Raw genomic sequence first — 21,521 nt, 5'->3', positions numbered from 1 at the left:
CGTCACTGAACACTAAAAACAGTTGAAATGGTAATTTTGGGGGGTGGTGGGGGGGTACCAGGCACTGAATCCAAGGGTGCTTAACCACTGAGCAACATCCCCAGCCCTTTTTATTTTTAGACAGGGCCTCATTAAGTTGATGAGGCTGGTTTTGAATTTTCAATCCTCTTGCCTCAGCCTCCCAAGTCATTGGGATTACAAGCATGTGCCACCTTGACTAGCAGGAAACTTTTTCTTTAAAGAATCATCTTCCTCATGAATTATACAGCAATTTATACCAAAGCTATAAGCAGATCAACTTATATATGGCAGATAATGAGGATATTATACTGGGTATCCACTCAGGACTTCTTTAAGGAAAAACATTTACAAATATGAAGATTAAATACCTAGGGTTACATTTCTAGGTTATATTATATCATAAATGCCTGAATACAGTGTATTGCCAGTGTAAAATAATCCGAAACATGTTCCATTTACAAATATGAAGACTAAATACCTAGGGTTACATTTCTAAGTTATATTATATCATAAATGCCTGAATACAGTGTATTGCCAGTGTAAAATAATCTGAAACATGTTCCCAATGAGAAGAACCAAAAATAATTTTTAGATTGACCTATATAAACTTAGACTGTAGATAAAATAGTCAAAATATCTAATTATAATAATAACAGTATTAAAAAATACATTACTTTGGTGACACATTTGAAATGAAATATATGATAAAATAATGTTAATTTAGAAATACTACATTTTTCCCCTTGTGCATTCAACAATTTTGTCTACTCTCCAAGCGTGTGTCAATTGAGCAAAGATGTAAGATATATCACTAAGAAAAAAATCATACCAATTAAATTAGGCCATGCCATTACATGTACATATCAGCAATGTTAAAATTCAAAAATAAAGCTAGGGGTCTGGGGTTGTGGCTCAGAGGTAGAGCACTCGCCTGGCATGCATGAGGCACTGGGTTCAATCCTCAGCACCACATAAAGTAAAATAAAGACATTGTGTTCACCTATAACTAAAAAAAAAAAAAAAAAAAATTTAAATAATAAAGTTAGGATTGGTGTCTCATGACAAAAAGAGGGAAGAGAAACCTAGCTATTCTTTTGTTTAACCTATAGATTTAAAAATAAATCCACTGAACCAGGCTAAATTATATAAGAATACTTTAGGTACTTTTACAGAAGGAAAATTGTGTGTAAACAAACATACCATGTAAATATATGTATATACATATATCATAATATGGTAACATATAATGATCACACAAAAGAAACAAATATACAAATAATATTTTCAATCTAACTACCAAGGTTTTAAGAGACTATTTGAATCGTCATCTTTTTACTTTCTAAAGGATCTTAATAGTATGGGTGATGGAAAGACATAGGGAAGAACTGTGAGATGACTCAATGGTGGATTAAAAAAGAGGACTACCTTCATTTTTTTAACATATATATTTAATAGTTCCTCAATAAGGTGCAGGACAGAATGTAATAGATACTATCATAAGCAAAAATAAAGGAAAAGGAAGCTGGGAGAGGTGGCGTACATCTGTAATCCCAGAAGCTCAGGAAGCTGAAGCAGGAAGATCATGAGTTTCAAAGTCAGCCTCAGCAAAAGTGAGGTGCTAAGCAACTCAGGTAACCCTGTCTCTAAATAAAATACAAAATAGGCCTAGGGATGTGGCTCAGTGGTCAAGTGCCCTGACCCCGGTATCCTCCTACACCCACAAAAGGAAAAGGAGATTACTACTGAAAGGGATAAACTTTGAAAAGGATAACTGTTTTAAAAGGAGTCAAACTGCCACAAACAAATAACAGGAAAGAAAATTCTAATCAAAGAGAAAAGAGTAAAAAAGGTAAATAAGAAAAAAAAACATATACCTACTAATTTTGACTTCCTTTGTAAGAAAACAGTTCATTCTTGCAAGATTATCAAACTAAGAACTGGAAACACCATCCTATCAACTAGCTTCATTTTGGAGGATTAATGACAAATAGAAGCATCTCCATTTTCATTACATAAAAGTTCAAATAGTACTCGTAAAATCTTTAAAAGAACATAAGAAACTCAAAGGGCCATCACCCTGAGGCATTCAGTTGAAACCTACAAACTATCTTACCTAATTTCTCCAAAAGTTGCCAGTAAAGTTCTCTCTCTTAAACATACACATATGCAAGTAACATTCCCAGATAAAATCACTGCTGGCATGATAGGGAAAAGTCCCTGTTCTTTTTGTTCAAGCTCAGTTCAGTACTTTGATTCTTCATCTACAGAAGTACAGACACTTCTCATTCCTATTGAGAGGTGGTATAAGTTAATGTTTTAGCAGTTTAGACAGTTAATTCAGGGGCTAACTACCATGGATCTAAGTTTGAGCAAACTGGGACCACCCTTACTTTAAAAAAAAAAAATCAAGTAACTAAGCCCAACTAGATAGACCATATAGCATTTTAAAACAAAGTTAGTTGTTTAACTCAGAATGATTCAGAATGCAGTTCCCCTAAAAACAATATTGTAAGTACTGATTAAGTTTTCTTCCTAGTCCACAAAATTCAAGTTTAACCAGGATGTAAAAGCCTAGAACCAATAGATCTACATAAGGCATGGAAAAGATGGTTAATTAGGAAAGAAGGGAAAATTAACCTTCTCAAAACAGGAAAAGGTCCCTCTATCATAACTACTCAGAAGGTAATTCAGATGGCACCAGAAGACTTCAGAAATAACTATCCTCCAAATTAACAAGTGAATTACAATGGTGGATTGAATACGCAGAATATAGCCTTTGAATCACCTCTTTAAAAAATCCCCTGGCTCCCTTTGATGGGCAGAATCACAGCCTCTGGGACAGGGGTTCCTTGTGCTTCTCCTTTGACAGCAAATCAATAAAACTTCTTTTTCCTTTTTTCAAAAGCAAAACAAAACAACAAAAGCATTACCAAACTACCCAGAAGGCTGGTCTAACAACTATGTACATATCTATGAATGACAAAACTGACATCTAGCTCTTCCTCAGAATAGCTATCATGGCAGCACAAGATCCTAGCTTTCCCTCTCCAACCTAGATCTCTACCTACACTAGGGCTTAAGGACCTGAAATGAGCAGTCCAGGTTTCAAAATTACTTTTTAGACTTCTACCTAAACAACCTCCCAAGCCACTGTCATTTAATATTTGTCCTTAAATTAAAAAAAAAAAAACCACCAAAGACCTATGATTCCAAAGTTCAACAAGTCCCTTCTCTATGACTCTCCTATGTCCTAGGGCATGAGTTAATTGGGATGGCCAGCCCTAGTTGTCTGTTAAGTATTACTTCTCAGGAGAGTTCAACCAGACCTGAAGGAGTTGAGACTTCGTCGATGAAATTTCTAGCTGTTGGAAAAGCTGTGGAAGAATGCCTCCACTGGCATCATCTATAAAAGAAATGACAACAGGTGCTACATTGCTTAGTCTTAGATTCTTGGAGCCAGAAGCATCAATTTAACAGAGTTCAAACTAAAAGAAGAGCTAGGAGTCACACAGGCAGATAAACTATGACCTAGCAGCAAAGCGACTCACAGGCCAGTTCCCAAGCACCTGTCTTAGAAGAGGGTGTGAGCCTTTGGCCTCATCAAGGTCCACAAATAAACAGCCTCTGGATCATTTGGTTGTCTATACGACCCCATTCTAGGAAATGGGGCCATTAATAAAAACAGAACACAGTGGTTCCAAAGGAGAAAAAGAAGAAACAGACCCTAGAATTCTTAGGTACAACTCTGCTACTACTTATGATATAGAAGCAGTCATTTATCCTGTCTGGGCCTCAGATTTCTTGTCTATATAACAAAAATCCATGAAATAAGTTTTCCTAAAACAAACAAAATTCATGATATATAAAGAGGTTGCTAAAATTCCAAAACAAATTATATTAATTTTTTTTAAGAAATTTCTTGTAGAAAGATAAGATCTACCGGACACATAACAAGTCAAGCACACGAGCTTTCAAGAGGTCCTACAAGAAATCTCCACTCAAAACATATGGCAGTTTGCTTGTCAATGTTTCTTCTAAAAGAAAAGAATTGCTCATTGAATCCAAAAGAAGAGTAATGCCATATTTCAAAGTGCAATACACCACTTCTACCACAACACAAATTTACTTTCAAAAAGACAAAATTATATTCCCTTTTAAAGTGGTCATCTGGTTGGGTGGGGGCAAGAATCTTCTGTTTGTGCCTCTTCCAAACGCAATTCCAGATATCTGAGTAGGGGATAAATCCAGGAAAGATAGGGACAAAAGAAAACAAAAACGACCAAAATACAGGAAAAATAAGACTGAAATCTGTACAGACATATTCAAAAATAACAGTCTAACAGAGTAGTTTATTACTAATTTAACTGGTACCCTCAAATTATGACCTTATTTAAGAATCGAAATGGGCAATGAGGGAATCGCTTCTGATTTGGTCAAGTTATTAAGTCATTAGATTTGTGTTTTGTTTGTTTGTTTTTTTTAACATTCAGAAAGTATTAGGGAAACAAAGAGGCCCCATTGCTGCTTCTAGCACATTCGAGTGATGACTAATAAGAAAAAAAAATTAAATTCTTTTCAAAATGAATGCTTCTTCTATAGGAAAAAGGTAGGAAGAAAATCAGTATGCAATTAGTTGTATTAGTTTGAATGCATTTGGTTGCAAATAACAAAATCCTTCTTAAAACTGGCTTAAACAGTAAGAAAACATACTATCTCACATGATAAGAAGTCTTAAAAGCAGTAGTTTCAGGAATAGTGCCTTCAGGTTCTAAGCTCTATCTCTCTATGGTTTTCTTAACTATTACTCTCCGGATGCTGACTTCACTTTAGGCAGCTTACAAGGCAGTTGCAATAGTTCTGGACCTCCCATCCAGATACAAGAGTGTCCTGGAGAAAGAGGTTACCTTTCTTCTTGCAAGTCTTCCTCATAAGACAATTATTCCCTAAAGTCTCTGTAGTCTTTCTTTCTCAAATTACTTATGCATTATGTGCTCCATGAACAACTAGCCACCAGAAATTATCCTTATGGGCTTAAATGAATCAGGATTCATTTCTGGAGTTGGGGATGCAATTCACAAACTTCAGATTTGGATAATTAGTGATTAGATAGAAGAGTAACAATATTTTATTGGTATACTCTATTCTTTTCTGCGCTCCAGATGAAATAAATAAAGAAAAGCAGAAAACTAAAAGCAAAGGCAAAAGGAGGGGGCTGTGTATAAAATTAATTTAGAGGGCTGGAGTTACGGCTAAATGGTAGAGCACTTGCCTCACATATGTGAAGCACTGGGTGTGATCCTCAGCACCACATAAAATTAATTAATTAATTAAAGGTACTCTGTCCATCTACAACTAAAGAAAATTAAAAATTAATTTAGAAAATGATAATCATATCTATGGTTGGGAATGGGAGGAGATGTGCTGCAAAGAGACATTTCTGGGGGTGAAGGAAATGTTCTGTATTTTGATTGTAGTATACATTTGACAAATGTATACAGGAGTATACATTTGTCAAAGCTGAAATAAGGTAACAATAGGTATATAAAGTTGTTGGAATTTTTTTTAAGGGCTTCTAAGGACTTCTGGAGGACAGAGCCCCTCATTCAAGTGTCTTCTCAAACATTACCTTATCAGATGGGCCTTTGCTGACTGCCCCACAAATAACCTCTGTGCTAAATCTGAACACACCTCAAAATAAAAATATACATGCACTAACGTCCTTTTATAGTTCCTCAAATGAAGAACAGTAAAATTTACATTTTCCTTTAACTCTTCACATCACACAATAACTTTTATTATTCTCTAGATCACTGAAAATTCCTAAATTCAATTAACAAAGGCAATTCTTGCCAACCAAATTATATGAAACTCAAAAGATGGCTGCCATTCTCTAAATACAAAAGTTTCTTAATAGTATGTTGACTCTAATCACATTGAATGTCAGAGTAAAACTGAGAATTTCTGCTGTAAAACACTAAACTCTGAGTATTCATTAGTCATTTGGGATTATAAAAAGGCAATAAAGCAAAAATGTAAAACAGAACACAATATATGGCACGGGAAACACTGTCCCCAGTGTACTGCCATCACATGAGTATTTAGCAAAAAGGGATAACATGAGTGAAAGAGCAGACAACAAACAATTCTTTCAGAAGATTGAAAAAATACTAACAGAATTCTATCATTACTCTTGTCTCTAAAAATCATAAACATTATATAAGAGAAAAGCCTATTCATTGTGAATCTAAATAGAAACTCCAACATGCTTATTTTAGAAGACAAATTCTCAATTACATTTGGCATTCCTGAGGCAAATCTAATTCTATCCATTTATATAGGGACACTCAAACTCTGTTTTGATTTTTTTTCTATGCAAACTATCCAAAGCCACTGGATGATAGCTTTCTTGAAGTATTAACACAGCTAGGCTACAGTGCCCAGTGAGTCCATCAAACACCCATCTAGATAGATGTGTTGTGAAAGTATTTTGCTGATGTACTTAAAGCCTCTAATCAGTTTAAGTAGGGGAGATTATCCCAGATAATCTGAGTGGGCACAACTGAATCCTTCAGAAGGTCTTGGAAACAGGTAAGATTTCCCTAGGAGTGAAAAGAAATTCTACCTATGTACAACAGCTTTGGCTTGTGCTGACACAAGTTCCCTCCTGCTCAGGATCTTCCCTTCCTGTCAGCCTGCCACAGGATTTCAGACTTGCCTAATCAGCCATCACAACCATGCAAAATAATTCCTTATAACAAATTTCTTAATATGTGTATATATTTCTCTGTGTATACATGCCCTACATGTACTTTTTCTCTTAAATTCGATCTGATTCACACCACAGTAAGGAATGTGAATTTAGAAGTAGTCACATTTACCTGAAGAAAATATTTTGTATTTGCAGTTGTATAGGTGGACTTGTCCAATTTTATTTTTTAATTACAATAGGTCAAGAGACTGGTATAATGTTAAAACAAGTGAGTGCTATAACACTAAATCATTTTGTTACAAGAATTACTCTTTTCTTTAGGAGTCAACATTAGAAAGGACCATTCATTTATTTCTCTAGTCCACAAAGAATATAAGTGGAAATACTTCATGATATAACCTAAATCTTTTCATCCTGGAAATTCTTACATAAGAAGTACTATGAAATGCATAGAATACTAAGAATTTTCTTTGGTTTAATGAAAATCTATTAATGATTAATCTACTAATAATTATAAAATAGTTTGTTTTAATATTTGCACTTAAAAGATTGCTCAATGTCCTTTAGAAATGAATTCTATATGCTGAATTAAAATGTGGTGAAATAATTTTATCAGTTAAGGAGCCACTCAAAGGGCAAGCCAGTGTAAGCACAACCACATAAAAGATAGCTGGAAACAAAGACTAAAATGATTTCAACTAGCAGTACAGAACCTTACCCGAAAGAACATAGACTGATTTTATCCAAAAGCAGGTTAACTAAGAAATACAGTGTCACTGGCTGTTCTTTAATTCTGATCAAGCAAAATCCCCAGCAAGCCCCAGCAGTAGCAAGAACAGCAGAAGCAATTTACTCTAGTATAAGACTGTAGCCTTACATATCACTCACTTTCCCAGGAAGTCCCAAACAAACCCCCCAGGTGGTGCAGGGACAGAAACCTGGTGTGGAGGGTACAATTTGCGGGAGACTGGCTTTCTGAGAAACAGCATGGCCAATGGTAGAGGGAACACACACATACAAACAAAAAGACACAAAACCCCCAATGGAACAGGACCATGGTAAGACAAATCAAAAGAAAGGTGAAGAAACTCAAAATGATAAAACACAGGGAGACAGACACCCATACATACACACAGGAAACAATGGAATGGCAACACAAGAAGCAAATGGTTAGTAAGAAACACAGCCGCCACACACATGCACCTCAGTACTAAATCTAGGAACAAATATGTGACATAATCTCAGCTGTCTTTAACATAAAATGCACTGAATAACTCCTCAAACAAGCACAGTTCAGTTTATAAAAAATGGCCTTCAAGGAGCTGGGGTTGTGGCTCAGTGGTAGAGCACTTGCCTAGCATGTGTGAGGCACTGGGTTCAATTCTCAGCATCACATATAAGCAAATAAATAAATAAAGGTCTATCAACAACTAATAAAAATATTTTTAAAAAGTCAACACATCTTTAAAAAATGGCCTTCAAAAGCTAAGAAAAATTAAAATATACCTTAGTTTTTAAGTAAGTCATAATCCTATCTATAGCCACTTTTGCTTAAGACATTGGTTCAACAATGAGCAAAAAATAAATCCCATCGAGGTAGGAAGTGTTTTACAGTTGCCAGTAAGTCCAAAAAGAACATAATTAATCTTGTTGAAATAGAAAGAAAATTGAGCTGGAATTTAAAACCCCATTCTATTAGCTCCAGCTCAACCACTGTTTAATTTCAGGAGTAATTTCTTTGGCTCCTGGTTTCTTCTTCATAAAATGCCATAATAGAGGGGCTGGGAGTGTGGCTCAGTGATAAAGCGCTCACCTAGCACGTGCGAGGCCCTGGGTTAGATCCTCAAAACCATATAATAAATAAGTAAATAAATAAGTAATTTGGTTTGCAAGGGGGGGTGGGGAATGCCATAGTAGATCTCTTTCACAAATTCTGTGGTGCTACTGTTTATTCAATACCTCAAACTATGTTTCTGAGTAACAAACTACAAAGCTGATAGCAAAAACTGAGTTGGAGAAAATGTTGCATTTGTTTGTTTGGGTTTTTTTTGGTGTGAAGTTTTATTTTATTTTCTGATAGGCAAAAATCTTTGTCTCAAATCCTCAAACAAAATTACAGGTGCATGAGCAGAGAGGCTAGAACTATGCTTTTTCCAATACACTAAAAGTTACACAGGTCATGTATAACTCTTTCTTACAAAGTGAAAAACAAAGTCACTATTAAAAGCAGCTATTTGGTGTATTTTGGATACAAGATATAGACTTAGTTCTGTTTCTTATTCTCCCTCACATTATGTCCATGTCCCAAAATCAGTATAAGTCCCAAAATGCAATAATATTCTTCAAGCAAGCTTCATGGAATAGCAAGCAATATTTTCAAAATGTAGATTTTTTCTTCTTTTTTAAAAAACATACATATTTTTAATAACTTTATTTATTTACTTTTTATGTGGTGCTGAGGTTCAAACCCAGTGTCTCACCCATGCCAGTTAAGTACTCTACCACTGAGCTATAGCCCCAGCCCCACTTTTTCTTTTCTGAATGTGGTACTGAAGATTGAACTTCAGCACTCATGAATATTAGGCACTCCTCTACCCTAGACTACATCCCCAGTCTTTTTTCTTTTTGAGACAGGGTCTCACCAAGTTGCCAATGTAGGCCTTGAATTTGAATCCTGTGTCAGCCTCCTAAGTAGCTAAGTTTATGAGCAATGGACCACCTCACTCAGCTTCAAATGCAGATTTCCAATATAAAAAATCACATTTAAAAATGAAATATTCTCAAGCAACTTCTGAAATACATTTAATGAGATGTCAGTAATCAGTCAAAAGTATCATATTTTAATGTTTATGCAGTACTGCTGCTGATTTCAGGCCCATTAAAAAAGCAAAAGGAGGTATAGATTCAGATATGTATTCATGTAAATATATAAGAGTGTGTGTCTGTGTATATACATGAGGCATGCTCACATGCTGGAGAAGGAACACAGTGCAAAGATTAATGTGAATAAAAATGCACAGGGGCTAGAGTTGTAACTGAGTGGTAGAGTGCTTGCCTAGCAAGAGTGAGGTATGGGGTTTGATGACCCTCAACACCACATTTAAAAATAAATAAATAAATAAAATTGATATTTTTAGAAAAACAAATAAATAAAAATGCATACAGTCTACAATCAAGAGTTCTTAGTTTTAAATTTTTGATTTAAAGACTTATATCCATTTGTCTTATCCAGAACTAGAGAAAATGAATAGAAATAATACCAAAATAAGAGAAAACGTGCCAGCAGGTCAAAAGCCCATATTATTCACATTTTCATACAGTGTAAAACTATGAGGGTTGGAGTTTATTGCTTTGGTTTCTTGAAAATCAAAATTATATAGGTAGAAAGGGAGGAAATAATAACTTCAGAGGAAAATAACAAGCCTACCAATAACCACCCCCAAAATTTAAAACTCAGTAAATAAATTATGAAAGTAATCTAAAACTTCCCAGCCATCAAGAACATAAAAATAAATTATTCTTAAGAACCAGCCCTCAAGAAGTCACATAGCTTAGTGACTTCATTTTGTCACTGTCAGTCTTTCTGGCTGTTTAGAAGAACACAGGTAATCAATTGCTGCTGGAAGAGCTGTCTCAATGCACTTGTGAGTTCATGTTAAATACATGGTATGAAAGAAGAGATTAACAGGCATATACTTGGTCTTCAGTATAAAGTAATTTAAAAAAGACAAAATTCTAAGAGAAATATCTGGCAGGATCTGTTCAAATAGCCCATTTTGAAGAATTCAAATTCAGGCCCCATAAAAATCACATCTGCGTCTCCAAAATTATCCTAAAATGTCATGCTTCATTGACTGATGTAAGAATTTGCTTCTCCACAACCTAGTCAAAAATTCACAACCCCAAAGAGCATCTGATCAGCCAAAAGGGTCTAAACCAATGATACAATATTAACTCCTTATACAGGAGGACCATTTGCTTATTATCTAGAACAATAAATAATAAAAAGCAAGTAGTTATTTGTACTCTATCTTAATCAGTCAGTTGAAAACTTTAATTTTTCAATTAATGAATACTTTCTCTTTTGTTTAAGGTCAACAGTTTCTCAGTTTACTCCCTTTCTATGTTGCCTTTTAGAGAATGCAACAAAGAATTTGTACTGATTTAGAATAATAAGTAGATAATAAAATATTAACAAGCATTCAAGACCCTAAACTCAGAGGCACACAATACTGAAACAAGTATGCCCTCAAAAATACATACTTTACTTTTTCTAACCCAGGGAGTCCCATTCAATTTCCCTCTCCTTACCTTTCTAATTCAGCTATCTTCTTATCTTTGTCATTCTTCTCATTTTCCACTTCCTTCAAGATTTCCAAAAGGCGGTCTACTTCTGCCTGGGCCTTGCTAGATTCATCTTTGTACCTGGCAATCTCTCTCTCCAACTGCTGAATTCGGTCATTCATCTCTGGACTGGCTCTAGCTTCCAATGTTGCTTCATGTGCCTACAAAAAAAAAAAAAAAAAAAGAAAGAAAATGAAGAAGTGTTCCAAGTCTGTAAGATACACATAAAGTGAAACTGGCTGGGTAAACCATGGGTCAAAGAACTATTTATATTCAATTTAAACATAGTATTATCAAATATATAAAGGATTAATATTTAAAGTAATTGCCTTAAATTACAAATGGATTTTTAAAAAATATTATACCTCTGAATTTTATTAGGCCAAAAATCACCAAAAGCCAACTGATATTTCAGAGAGTAGTAAGATATACTAATAAACCAAAAGACTGCTATTGATCTTGCCAAACAGTATCAAAAGGTACCACCAGGATTCACTGCTAATTCACAGATAGCACCATTGCTGAGACCTAATGTCCCATTAGTTATTTCCATTTCCTTCTCCCATATGCTGCTTTACCAAATGTGTGAATCACAAGACTCTGGGCACCCAGAATTATGTAGATACTTTAAGAATGTATTGAGTCCCTTAAAATGTTTTGAAAAATATATTAAAAGGTCAAAGGTATATTCTTAGAAAATTCTTTGAAAAGCTCTAATGCAAACTACCATTAGTAAATGAGAAATGTTTGTATAAACTAAATGCTTTGTTATAAATCTAAGATTAAATTCTAGCCAGGTAAGGTGGCACATGCCTGTAATCACAGCTACTCAGGAGGTTGAGGCAGGAGGATTTCGAGTTTGAGGCCAGTCTGGGCAACTAAATAAACTGTCTCAAATTAAAATTTTTAAAAGGAGGGTGGTTGGGAACTTGGGGGTGTAGTTCAGCAGTGGACTGCTTCCCCAGTATGTGTGAGGCCCCAGGTTTAATTCCAGTGCCAGAAAATAACAAACAAACAAACAACAACAAAAAAAGAACCCTTATTTAACCTCCTCCTACACACAAGCATTAAATCTTTGTTTCAGTACTGGGGATTGAATCCAGGGGAGCTCTAACACTCAGCAATATCCCCATACCTTTTTTATTTTCAAATTTGAGGCAGGGTTCTCACTAAATTGCCCAGGCTGGCCTTGAACTTGTGATCCTCCTGCCTCAACCCCCCAAGTAGCTAGGATTATAGGTATGTAGCACTGCATCTGGCTCCATTAAATCTTTTACCAAGTTCATTTATTTAAGGCTTAATTCCTGATGAAAAAGTACTTATCTATCCAAACACTGGCTTTTTTAGGGTTGTGGATGTGGCTCATTGGTAGTATGCTTGCCTAACATGCTCAAGGCCATAGGTTCAATCCTTAAGCACCAAAAAATAAAAAATACATCATAAATGGCTTCCCTCATCTTTAACTAACTTAGGAAGTATACTTTAAAGAATAAAAACTACAAGTTCAGAAGGTAAAAGGACATCACTGTTCTGCACTGGATTTTCTCCAATATCTAAAAATCAGTTATTTCACACTGTTTTGCTAGTTTGTTAAGAGGAAAGTTCCTATAGCAATTAGTCTTTTAAGGGGAGGATAAGGCTACAAAAACTTTTCAAATATGATTATGTCTAACAGAAAATAGAGGAGGAAGTATAAAGAGTAACAGGATCAGGAGCTATTCTGTAGAAAGCTGACCATATTTATATACCAAAAAGGGAGAATCAATAAAAAGAAAAAGACCAAAGATGCAAAGAAATGCAGGAATAACTGAGGAAGGACACAATGAAATAGGCGACAGTAAGGGGCACAAAAGACTGTAGAAACAAACATGAAGGTCTGCTGCTATTCAATACTATTAAGACAACTCTGACTTATAATCACTTATTATAAATGTTTTATTTATAATTCTGCCAATGTAACATCGTGCACATCAGTGTTCTAGGCCTTCATACATGCTGAAGTGCCCTAACTCTGAGGTCTCAGCTTAGTAAATGTCTCCTCTGTTAAGGAGGTCCTCTGTGACCCTAATCTAGATTTGATGTACACTCCATCACACCCTGTGATTTACTACAACTACCTGTGTGAGTATCTATTTTCCCTGATAGAGAATATACATTCTATGAAACCAAGGGTGCAGGTAATCTTGTTTGTATCCTCAGTCCCACCATGAAAACTGACCTAGTGTAGAAACTCAACAACTTGTTGAACAAATGAATATGCACAAGCAGTGAAAGAGTTTTGCTTGATTTAAAACAGTTCATAGAATTAAGTGGTAGGAAAAGAAGAAGAATTGGGAAGAGGATAAAAGTAATCAATTATATAAGTGTAATGTTAAATGTAGCCTACAGGATGATCCAATTACCAACTTTAAAGAAAAGTCAATTAAGTTAGGGGGGAAGAATCAAAAATATATTAACCTTCCCTTACTAATTATAACAAATTCTGTATCAGAGAAGTTTACATCCAAATTCTTGCTGGGTTCATTTGGACGTTAAAATGAAATTCTAAGAATATTAAACATCTTTAAAGACCTTTGCAACTTTATTTTTTTAAAAACATAAACTCTAAAAAAGATATTTTCCAAAAGTTTTATAAACATTTCTTTAAAACAAACTTCTAAATAGTAGAATGACATTTAATTCAAGATGCAAACATATCTTATGTCCACAGAGTTCTTCTCAAAGCAACAGTTAGAAAAATATTTTCTGGATGTTTAATTTCATGGCGTCATTCCCCTCACTGCTTTTCTAACCCTTTAAATTTTAATTGTCTGTTAAACTGTGTTTTGAAATGTGTATATTTTACATGTTCTACTTCTAGAATATCAGGAAGTCAAAATCACCCGGAAGCAAAAGCTGCAAACTTCAGTGAAATAACAGTACTATATAAAACGTCACCTCTGGACAAGAAAAACTAAACCATGAACAATCCTTTTCAAAAATCCTTAATCAGGTTAAGCTCTCTGTTCTCAAGTGCTGATCTACTGGTAACTGCCTACCTTTCACATTATTAAAAACCTCAATACACATACACTGGATCACATTATTAAAACCTCAATACACATACACTGGAGGCAAGGATTTCGTTCTTTTGTATTTCATATGTCGTACTAAAATATACACAATTATAGAATCAAGCAGATAACCAAATCCTTATTTTCAAAGTATAAATTATTTAATGAGGAAGTAAAGGTTAAGAAGGGGATCTTATTCAATAAACAACAAAACATATATGGTGCCTTAGAATTATTTAAAAATACATAGTAAAAAGATAAATACATATACTGAGGAAAGCTCTGGTGCAAAGTAGCTTCAATAAAAGACATTTATGTAAATTGATTTAAATTCTTTAAGGAAGTAACAGCTATTCTTTTAAAATTATGTCCTTTACCAATTTCTTTTGTGTCAGGTTCCTTCAGTGGTGAGAATTCAGTTTCTAAACATGGCCTTTAAAGGAGATTCTACTGGCAGATAGGATTTTAATGTGTTAGCAAAATTCTATCCCCCAAAGTGGTGTGGTTAAAAGCCACAAATGATTTTACTTAAAAGCAAAGGGAAAGAGAAGCAGCCCTGAATGAATTAACCCACTGAGAACAACAACAACAACAAACAAACAAACAAAAAAAAAAAAAACAGGGAGAAAGCAGCAGAATAGAAACCTCTCCCAAAGTTTAGGGGAGAATTTTCCTCTTTAAAAACTTTTAATTCAAGATATAAACATATCTTATCTCCAAGAATCTGAACTTACCCTAATATATATCAGAATGAGTTTTGTGGGGGTTTTTGTTTTGGTTTGGTTTTTGTTTTTTTAAATTCTTAAGTTTCTATATAAGCAAGGTAAAGACAGAAGGTCAAGTACACTCAATTTTCCACTTGGAAAATTGTGCAAAAATATATGAACCACATCTGTATATGGCTTTGCCAGGTCACTTAATGGCTTGGATTAGTGTTCCAATACCATTTCTAGATACTAAAGGGAGTCAGAAGAGTTGAAGGAAAAAAATTAAGAAAAACAGAAGGAAATGGTTTAAGAATAGAATAAGCAAAAAAAAGAATAAAAGGTTAAAAAATGTGGTTTTTGAAAAAAAGCTTTAATTAAAAACTCAAGAGCCTAGAAACGGGTATTTAAAAGAATTTGGCATTTTAAGAAGTTCTCATAACTCAAAAGCTAAATTTCAGAGTTGGGGATATAGCTCAATTGGTAGAATGCGAGTCTCGCATGCACAAAGCCCTGGGTTCAATCCCAGCACCACAAAAAAAGAGAGAGAGGAAAAAAAAGCTGAATTTCAATCCTTTCCTTAATAATGCTGAAGTTATCAGCTCATGCTGATGACAAAGAATACCAAAATTCAGGTACAGGTTAAATTACCAAGGACAGACATTTCCTACTTCAAAAATTTCAATTGTAAGAAGTCTTTTGAATAAATATAAATTAGAACACTAATCTTATACCAGTTACGGTTTTCAGAAAGAAGAAAATATGCCAAACAGGATACATCTACAATTTTGTACTATTATCTACAAATAAGCTATAAAGCAAAAAATCCTTGCTACTATGGAAGATATAACAGAATTTTAGGTCTTATAACCTGCTAAAATAATTTTAAATTATACCAAATTTAAAAACTTAATGACACTACTTACCCTATTTTTAAATATAGTAATGCCATGGAATTAGAAACTTTTAGAAGGAGGTAAAATCAGAAATAATATTTAACAATTGTTTTGAGTCCCACATTTTACTGCCTTAAATCTCAATCTTAAATTAGGAAACATGCGCTCATTTATTCTCAGAAAGACTCTTTTTTTAAAAAAGTGAAAGCTTTTTTTTTCTTGCCAATTTCCAATATAAATTAATAAGAGCTTAAAAACCCTTTGCTAATAATGTGGGAAGATACTTGAGTTCATTTGAAATTTTGCAGAAAAAAAAGCTGTATAAAACTGGCATATTGTTGATTCACAGACATCTATTCTCAAATTCCTACGGATAGTTCACTTACTAATTTCATGATAAAATCTACTCTCAAATTCCTATGGATAGTTCACTTACTAATTTCATAAATATTTATGTATTAATTTTAAAAATGTGATTTCCAGATATAACCAATAAGCTACATTTTTGTTTTGTTGTTCTAGATTTTATTTTAAATGTCAAAAATCATGTAAGCATCTTCATAAAGAATAAATAGATCTGTTCTGCATGGAAAACTATAGTAAGGTCAGCTCCAACATGCAAAGACACTGGATGTCATCACTGCCACCTTTACAAGGATAAGAACAAAAGGCTGAACAAACTGAAAATTAATGACTTTTCTTGGACCTGTTAGAAAATTGAGATCACAGGGCAAACTGCCACCCAAAATATGGAGAAACACATATATTGGGAGAGTCAGAAATGAGATCTACTCATCTGGAACAGAAGCAACTCATACAAGCAATTGCAGGGTCATCATGAGGAATTGTTGGGGACTGAGTATGACAGTAAGAAACTCGTAGGGGGGGAAGAGTTTTAGGGGACTTTACCATACTTTCATATACTTTACAACCACAGGAACCCCACCAGATTTTTTAAGTGAAGAGCTGAGAAAAATCTCTGTGGTTCTGGCAGAAGAAGAGAAAAGAATAACAATTGTGAAATACCCTCAAAGCATTCATCTAAAGGCTGGGGTAAAATTTTACCAGAGCTTTATCCCACCTGGAAGGATGACATCTCACCTATTCTAACCCCCTCTAGCCTTCCATTCAAACCTAAAGGTAGAAAACCAAAACTGAGAAAGGCTTGTGAAGATCACAGCCAGGAAGATAGGCCCATGTAATAATACTGAGACATAGGATTGTGAATCTCCCCCTCTCCTATCCCTTACTACCACCCCAAAAGGCTCCAGTATGGTAAAAGTGGATTACATTTGAAAAGAAATGAAAGATGCAGACTCACTTTGAAAAGCAAAGCCCACAGCCAAAAGGAGAGACAAGGACATTAGAGGAATCTGAAGCTTCTGGCATCTACAGCAAACTAAATATAGCCCAATTTCTAGCCAGGATAATAGACAAGTATTATACTACCAGACTATTTCTACTATCCAAAAAAATCTTCAGCTTTCAACAAAAAATTACAAGGCATGCTAAAGGACAAGAAAAAAATCATAGTCTGAAGAGACACAAAACCAGACTCTCATATTTGACAGAAATGTTGGAATTATCAGAGAATTTGAAATAAGTATAATTAATACAATAAGGGCTCTAATGGGAAAATCAGAAAACATCCAAGAATAGATGAATAATTAAGCAGAGAGATGGAAACTCTAAGAATCCAAAAGAAATACCACAAATCAAAAACATGTAAGAGAAATAAAGAATGCTTCTGATAGGTTGATTAGTAAGTTGGGCAGAGGAGGGGGGACTATTAGTGAGCTTAAAGATAGGTCAACAGAAGCATTCCAATCTGAAATTCAGAGAGAAAGAAACAGCATAGAACATCCAAGAACTGTCTAGGAAGTAATTTCTTTCTTTCTTTTTTAAATAAAGATATTTTTTAAAAGATGGACAAAATATCTTTATTTGTTTTATTTATTTTTTTATGTAGTGCTGAGAATAGAACCCAGTACCTCACAAGTAGGAGGCAAGTGCTCTACCGCTGAGCTAAAACCCCAGCCCCTGGGAAGTAAATTCAAGAGATGAAATATACACACTTATAATACCCAAAGGAAAAAAAGAGAAAAGAATAGAATAATCTAAATAATAGTAGCTGAGAATTTTTTAAAACTATTGATACTTATCAAACCAGGAAGCTCCCATTATCAAGCAGGATAAACACCAAAACAAAACAAAAATCAATATTAAGGCATCTCATATTCAAACTGCAGAAGACGAAAACAAAGAGAAAAGTCTGAAAGTCCTCAGAGAGACAAACAAATCTGATAAAAAAAAAAAAAATTCATCAGATTCATCATTAGAAACCACATCAGCGCCCAAAGCCTGGCCTGGAACCCATGCATGCCCCTCCTCTCCAGGAGTCCAGAAGGGAACACCCTGCAGCTGCTGAGGTTCCCTATCCCACCAACGTGGGGCTGCACTCAAACCACCTCTATCTTGGAACATTGCAGCCACCTCCATAGCCCTTCCCACATGGTAATCTCCATAACAGGACAATAAACAGGGCCAGGAGGCAGCCAGCAGTACTGTATGCCACAGTGTGCCAATAACGAAGGCTGCCCAATCCCATCCCACAGCCCATCCTTCCAGCCCCATCTCTGAAAGGGGTTGACTCCGTCTTGGGACACCTCTACTGCCACCTTGGGTTACCTCCACTGCGACCTCTGCCACCTTTAGTTGGCACAGATTCCATCTTGGGGTACCAAATCAGGCCTGGAAGTCCAACAGCAAGGTACCTACAGGCTTGATGCTACTGCCACCACCAACTAGGGACGTGGCCACTTCCATCTAGGGACAACAACCAGGACATGGCAGACGGTCACCAAGGTCTCTGTGGGCCAGGTTGCACCAGAGGTGTCCTACTAGGTGTGCTAACAGTCACCATCCTGTTGCAGAGGCAACAGGGAGCCTTGCATGGGGTTGCCTCTTATTTTTTTTTTTTTCTCCTGCTGACAGCCAACTTAAATTCCCCACTTGTCCTATAATCTATAATACCTCTATATTCTCACATCCTATCTCATAAACATCACATCCTACCCACCCCCTTCTCTCTCTGTCCACCACTAGAAACTATAAACCCTCATGCAAACCTACTGGCTATATAGTAGAAAATAACTGTACACTTCTGTTTACAGCAGCAAAACTGTAAATGTCTAAATAGAATCTAATTGATTTATGGCTGCATATTAGTTGCATTAAACATTGATCTCCCCCTAAAAGGTGAGGTATTCATAACCTGCAGGGACACTATAAGATTATAGGGTAGAAACTACAATACCTCAGACTCACACTGCAAGAAAGAAAGACACATAGACAACATGACAAACCAAGGGAGGAAAATGCCACAAATAAACCAAGATACTATAATAATAGAATCCATTGATGTAGATGAAAGATGAAATGACAGAGGAGTTCAGATTGTACATAATTAAAATGATCTGCAAATTAAAGAATGACCTGAGAGAGCAAATACAGGCAAAAATTGATCACTCCAACAAAGAGATAACAGAGCAATTACAGGCAACAATTGATCACACCAACAAAGAGATAAAAGAGAAAGACAGCAAAAGATTACTTCAAGAAAGAGATACAGGGGGTCAGGGTTGTTGCTCAGTTGTAGAGCACTTGCCTAGCATACATGAGGCACTGGGTTCGATCCCCAGGACCACATAAAAATAAACAAAATAAAGGTATTGTGTCCATCTACAACTAAAAAAAGAAAGAAAGAAATAGACAGATAGAGATTTGAAGGGGGGAAAAAAACCAGAAATCATAAACCAAATAAAAAACTTGATAGAAAACATCACCAACAGATTAGATCATTTGAAAGACAGAACCTCAGACAATGAAGACAAAATGTTCAATCTTGAAAATCAAGTTGACCACACAATGAAGATAGTAAGAAATCATGAACAGAACATCCAAGAATTATGGGAAAATATCAAAAGACCAAATCTTAGATTTATTGGGATAGAGAAAAAAATGTACAATCTCTTCAATGAAATAATATCAGAAAATTTCCCAAATGTAAAGAATTGGAAAATCAAATACAAGAGGTCACCAAATGTACAAAATTACAACAGATCTACACCAAAGCACATTATAATGAAAATGACTAGCATACCGAATAAGGGTAGAATTTTAAAGCCGCAAGACAGAAGAATCAGATTACATATAGGTGAGACAAATTTGGATCTCAGCAGATTTTTCAACCCAAACCCTCAAGGCCAGGAAATCCTAGAATAACATACCAAAATCTGAAAGAAAATGGATGCCAACCAAGAATCTTATATCCAACAAAATTAAGCTTCAGGGCTGATGACAAAATAAAAACCTTCCATGATAAACAAAAGTTAAAAGAATTTACAACAAGAAAGCTGCACTACAGAACATTCTTGGCAAAATATTCCATGAAGAAAAAATGAAAAAACAATGAAAATCTGCAAAGGGAGGAACTATACTAATGGAAAGGCCAATCAAAGGATAAACAATGTCAAATTAAAAACCAAAAATAAACCAAAATGACCAGGAATACAAAACATATTCAAATAATAACCCTGAATGTGAATGGCCTAAACTCATCAATTAAAAGACACAGACTGGCAGACTGGATTTTATAAAAAGACCCAACAAATGCTGCCTTCAAGAGATTCATCTCACAGAAAAAGACATCCACGAGCCCGTGAAAGGTGAAAGGATGGGAAAAAATGTATCTCTCACATGAACCATACAAATAAGCAGGGTTTCTATCCTTATATATCAGATAAAGATGACTTCAAAGTTAGTGAAAAGGATAAAGAAGGACTTTTCATACTACTCAAAGGAACCATACATCAACAAGACATAACAATCATAAATATCTATGCCCCAAACAATGGGATGTCTATGTATATCAAACAAAGTGTTCTTAACTTCAAAAATCAAATAGACCACAACACAACACTGGGTGACTTTAACACACCTCTCTCACCACTGGATAGATCTTCCAAACAAAAACTAAACAAAGAAACTATAGAACCCAATAAAATAATCAATAATTTATACTTAACATATATATATGGAATATTCCATCAACGAGTGAATACATTTTTTTTTCCCCAGCAGCACATGGATCCTTCTCCAAAATAGACCATATGTTATACCACAAAGAAACCACATCAGGAAGAAAAGAGTAAAGTATTTAAAAGTGTTGGAAGGGAGAGACACCATTCTAGAAATCTAGATACACTGTAATTACTCTTCCAAAGAAAAGGAGAAAAACAAAAATTGAGGAATTCATTGTCAGAAGCCATGTGCTGCAAGAAATTAAAAGTTGTTCTTCAGAGAAAGGAAAATGAAAGAGGTCAGAAACTCAGACACAGTATACACAAAGAAGGGAAAAAACTGGACAAGTAAATGAAACGAAAATTGCATCTTTTTTCTTAAATGATCTAAAAGATAACTATTTAAAGTAATAAAGTAATAGTAAAAATGTCTTGGGTGATTAGAGCCTACAGATACATGAAATGAATGGTAACAATATAATAAGGGAAAAGAAGAAGAAATTACGAATATTCTATTTAAGATACCTGTACTGCACATGAAGTAGGATAGCAATGACAGAGTACTTTACACTAGCTAAAATTATGTTGCAAACACCAGGACAACAATTTTAAGAAATTTTTAATAAGTATAATTTATATGCTAAGAAAGGAGAAAAATAGAATCACATAAATACTCAGTTAAAACTAGAGAATGGGGTAGAGGTGTGAGCACT

At 34.9% G+C, this 21,521-nt stretch overlaps 1 protein-coding gene across 5 annotated transcripts in view; it reads right to left on the bottom strand.

The window, feature by feature from the left end:
* Erc1 (ELKS/RAB6-interacting/CAST family member 1) overlaps positions 1–21,521 on the bottom strand; it is a 546,275-nt gene that overhangs the window by 317,498 nt on the left and 207,256 nt on the right. For all 5 annotated transcript variants that reach the window (XM_071610305.1, XM_027951274.3, XM_027951275.3 and 2 more), the window contains one exon: positions 11,042–11,235. In XM_071610305.1, the coding sequence (XP_071466406.1) occupies positions 11,042–11,235 (194 nt within the window). The remainder of the gene's footprint in view (positions 1–11,041; positions 11,236–21,521) is intronic.

Source organism: Marmota flaviventris, chromosome 3, assembly GCF_047511675.1.
Source record: "Marmota flaviventris isolate mMarFla1 chromosome 3, mMarFla1.hap1, whole genome shotgun sequence".
NCBI classification, from domain to species: Eukaryota; Metazoa; Chordata; class Mammalia; order Rodentia; family Sciuridae; genus Marmota; species Marmota flaviventris.
The sequence above is the reverse complement of the archived record's forward strand: the minus strand, read 5'-3'. Positions and strand labels throughout refer to the sequence as shown.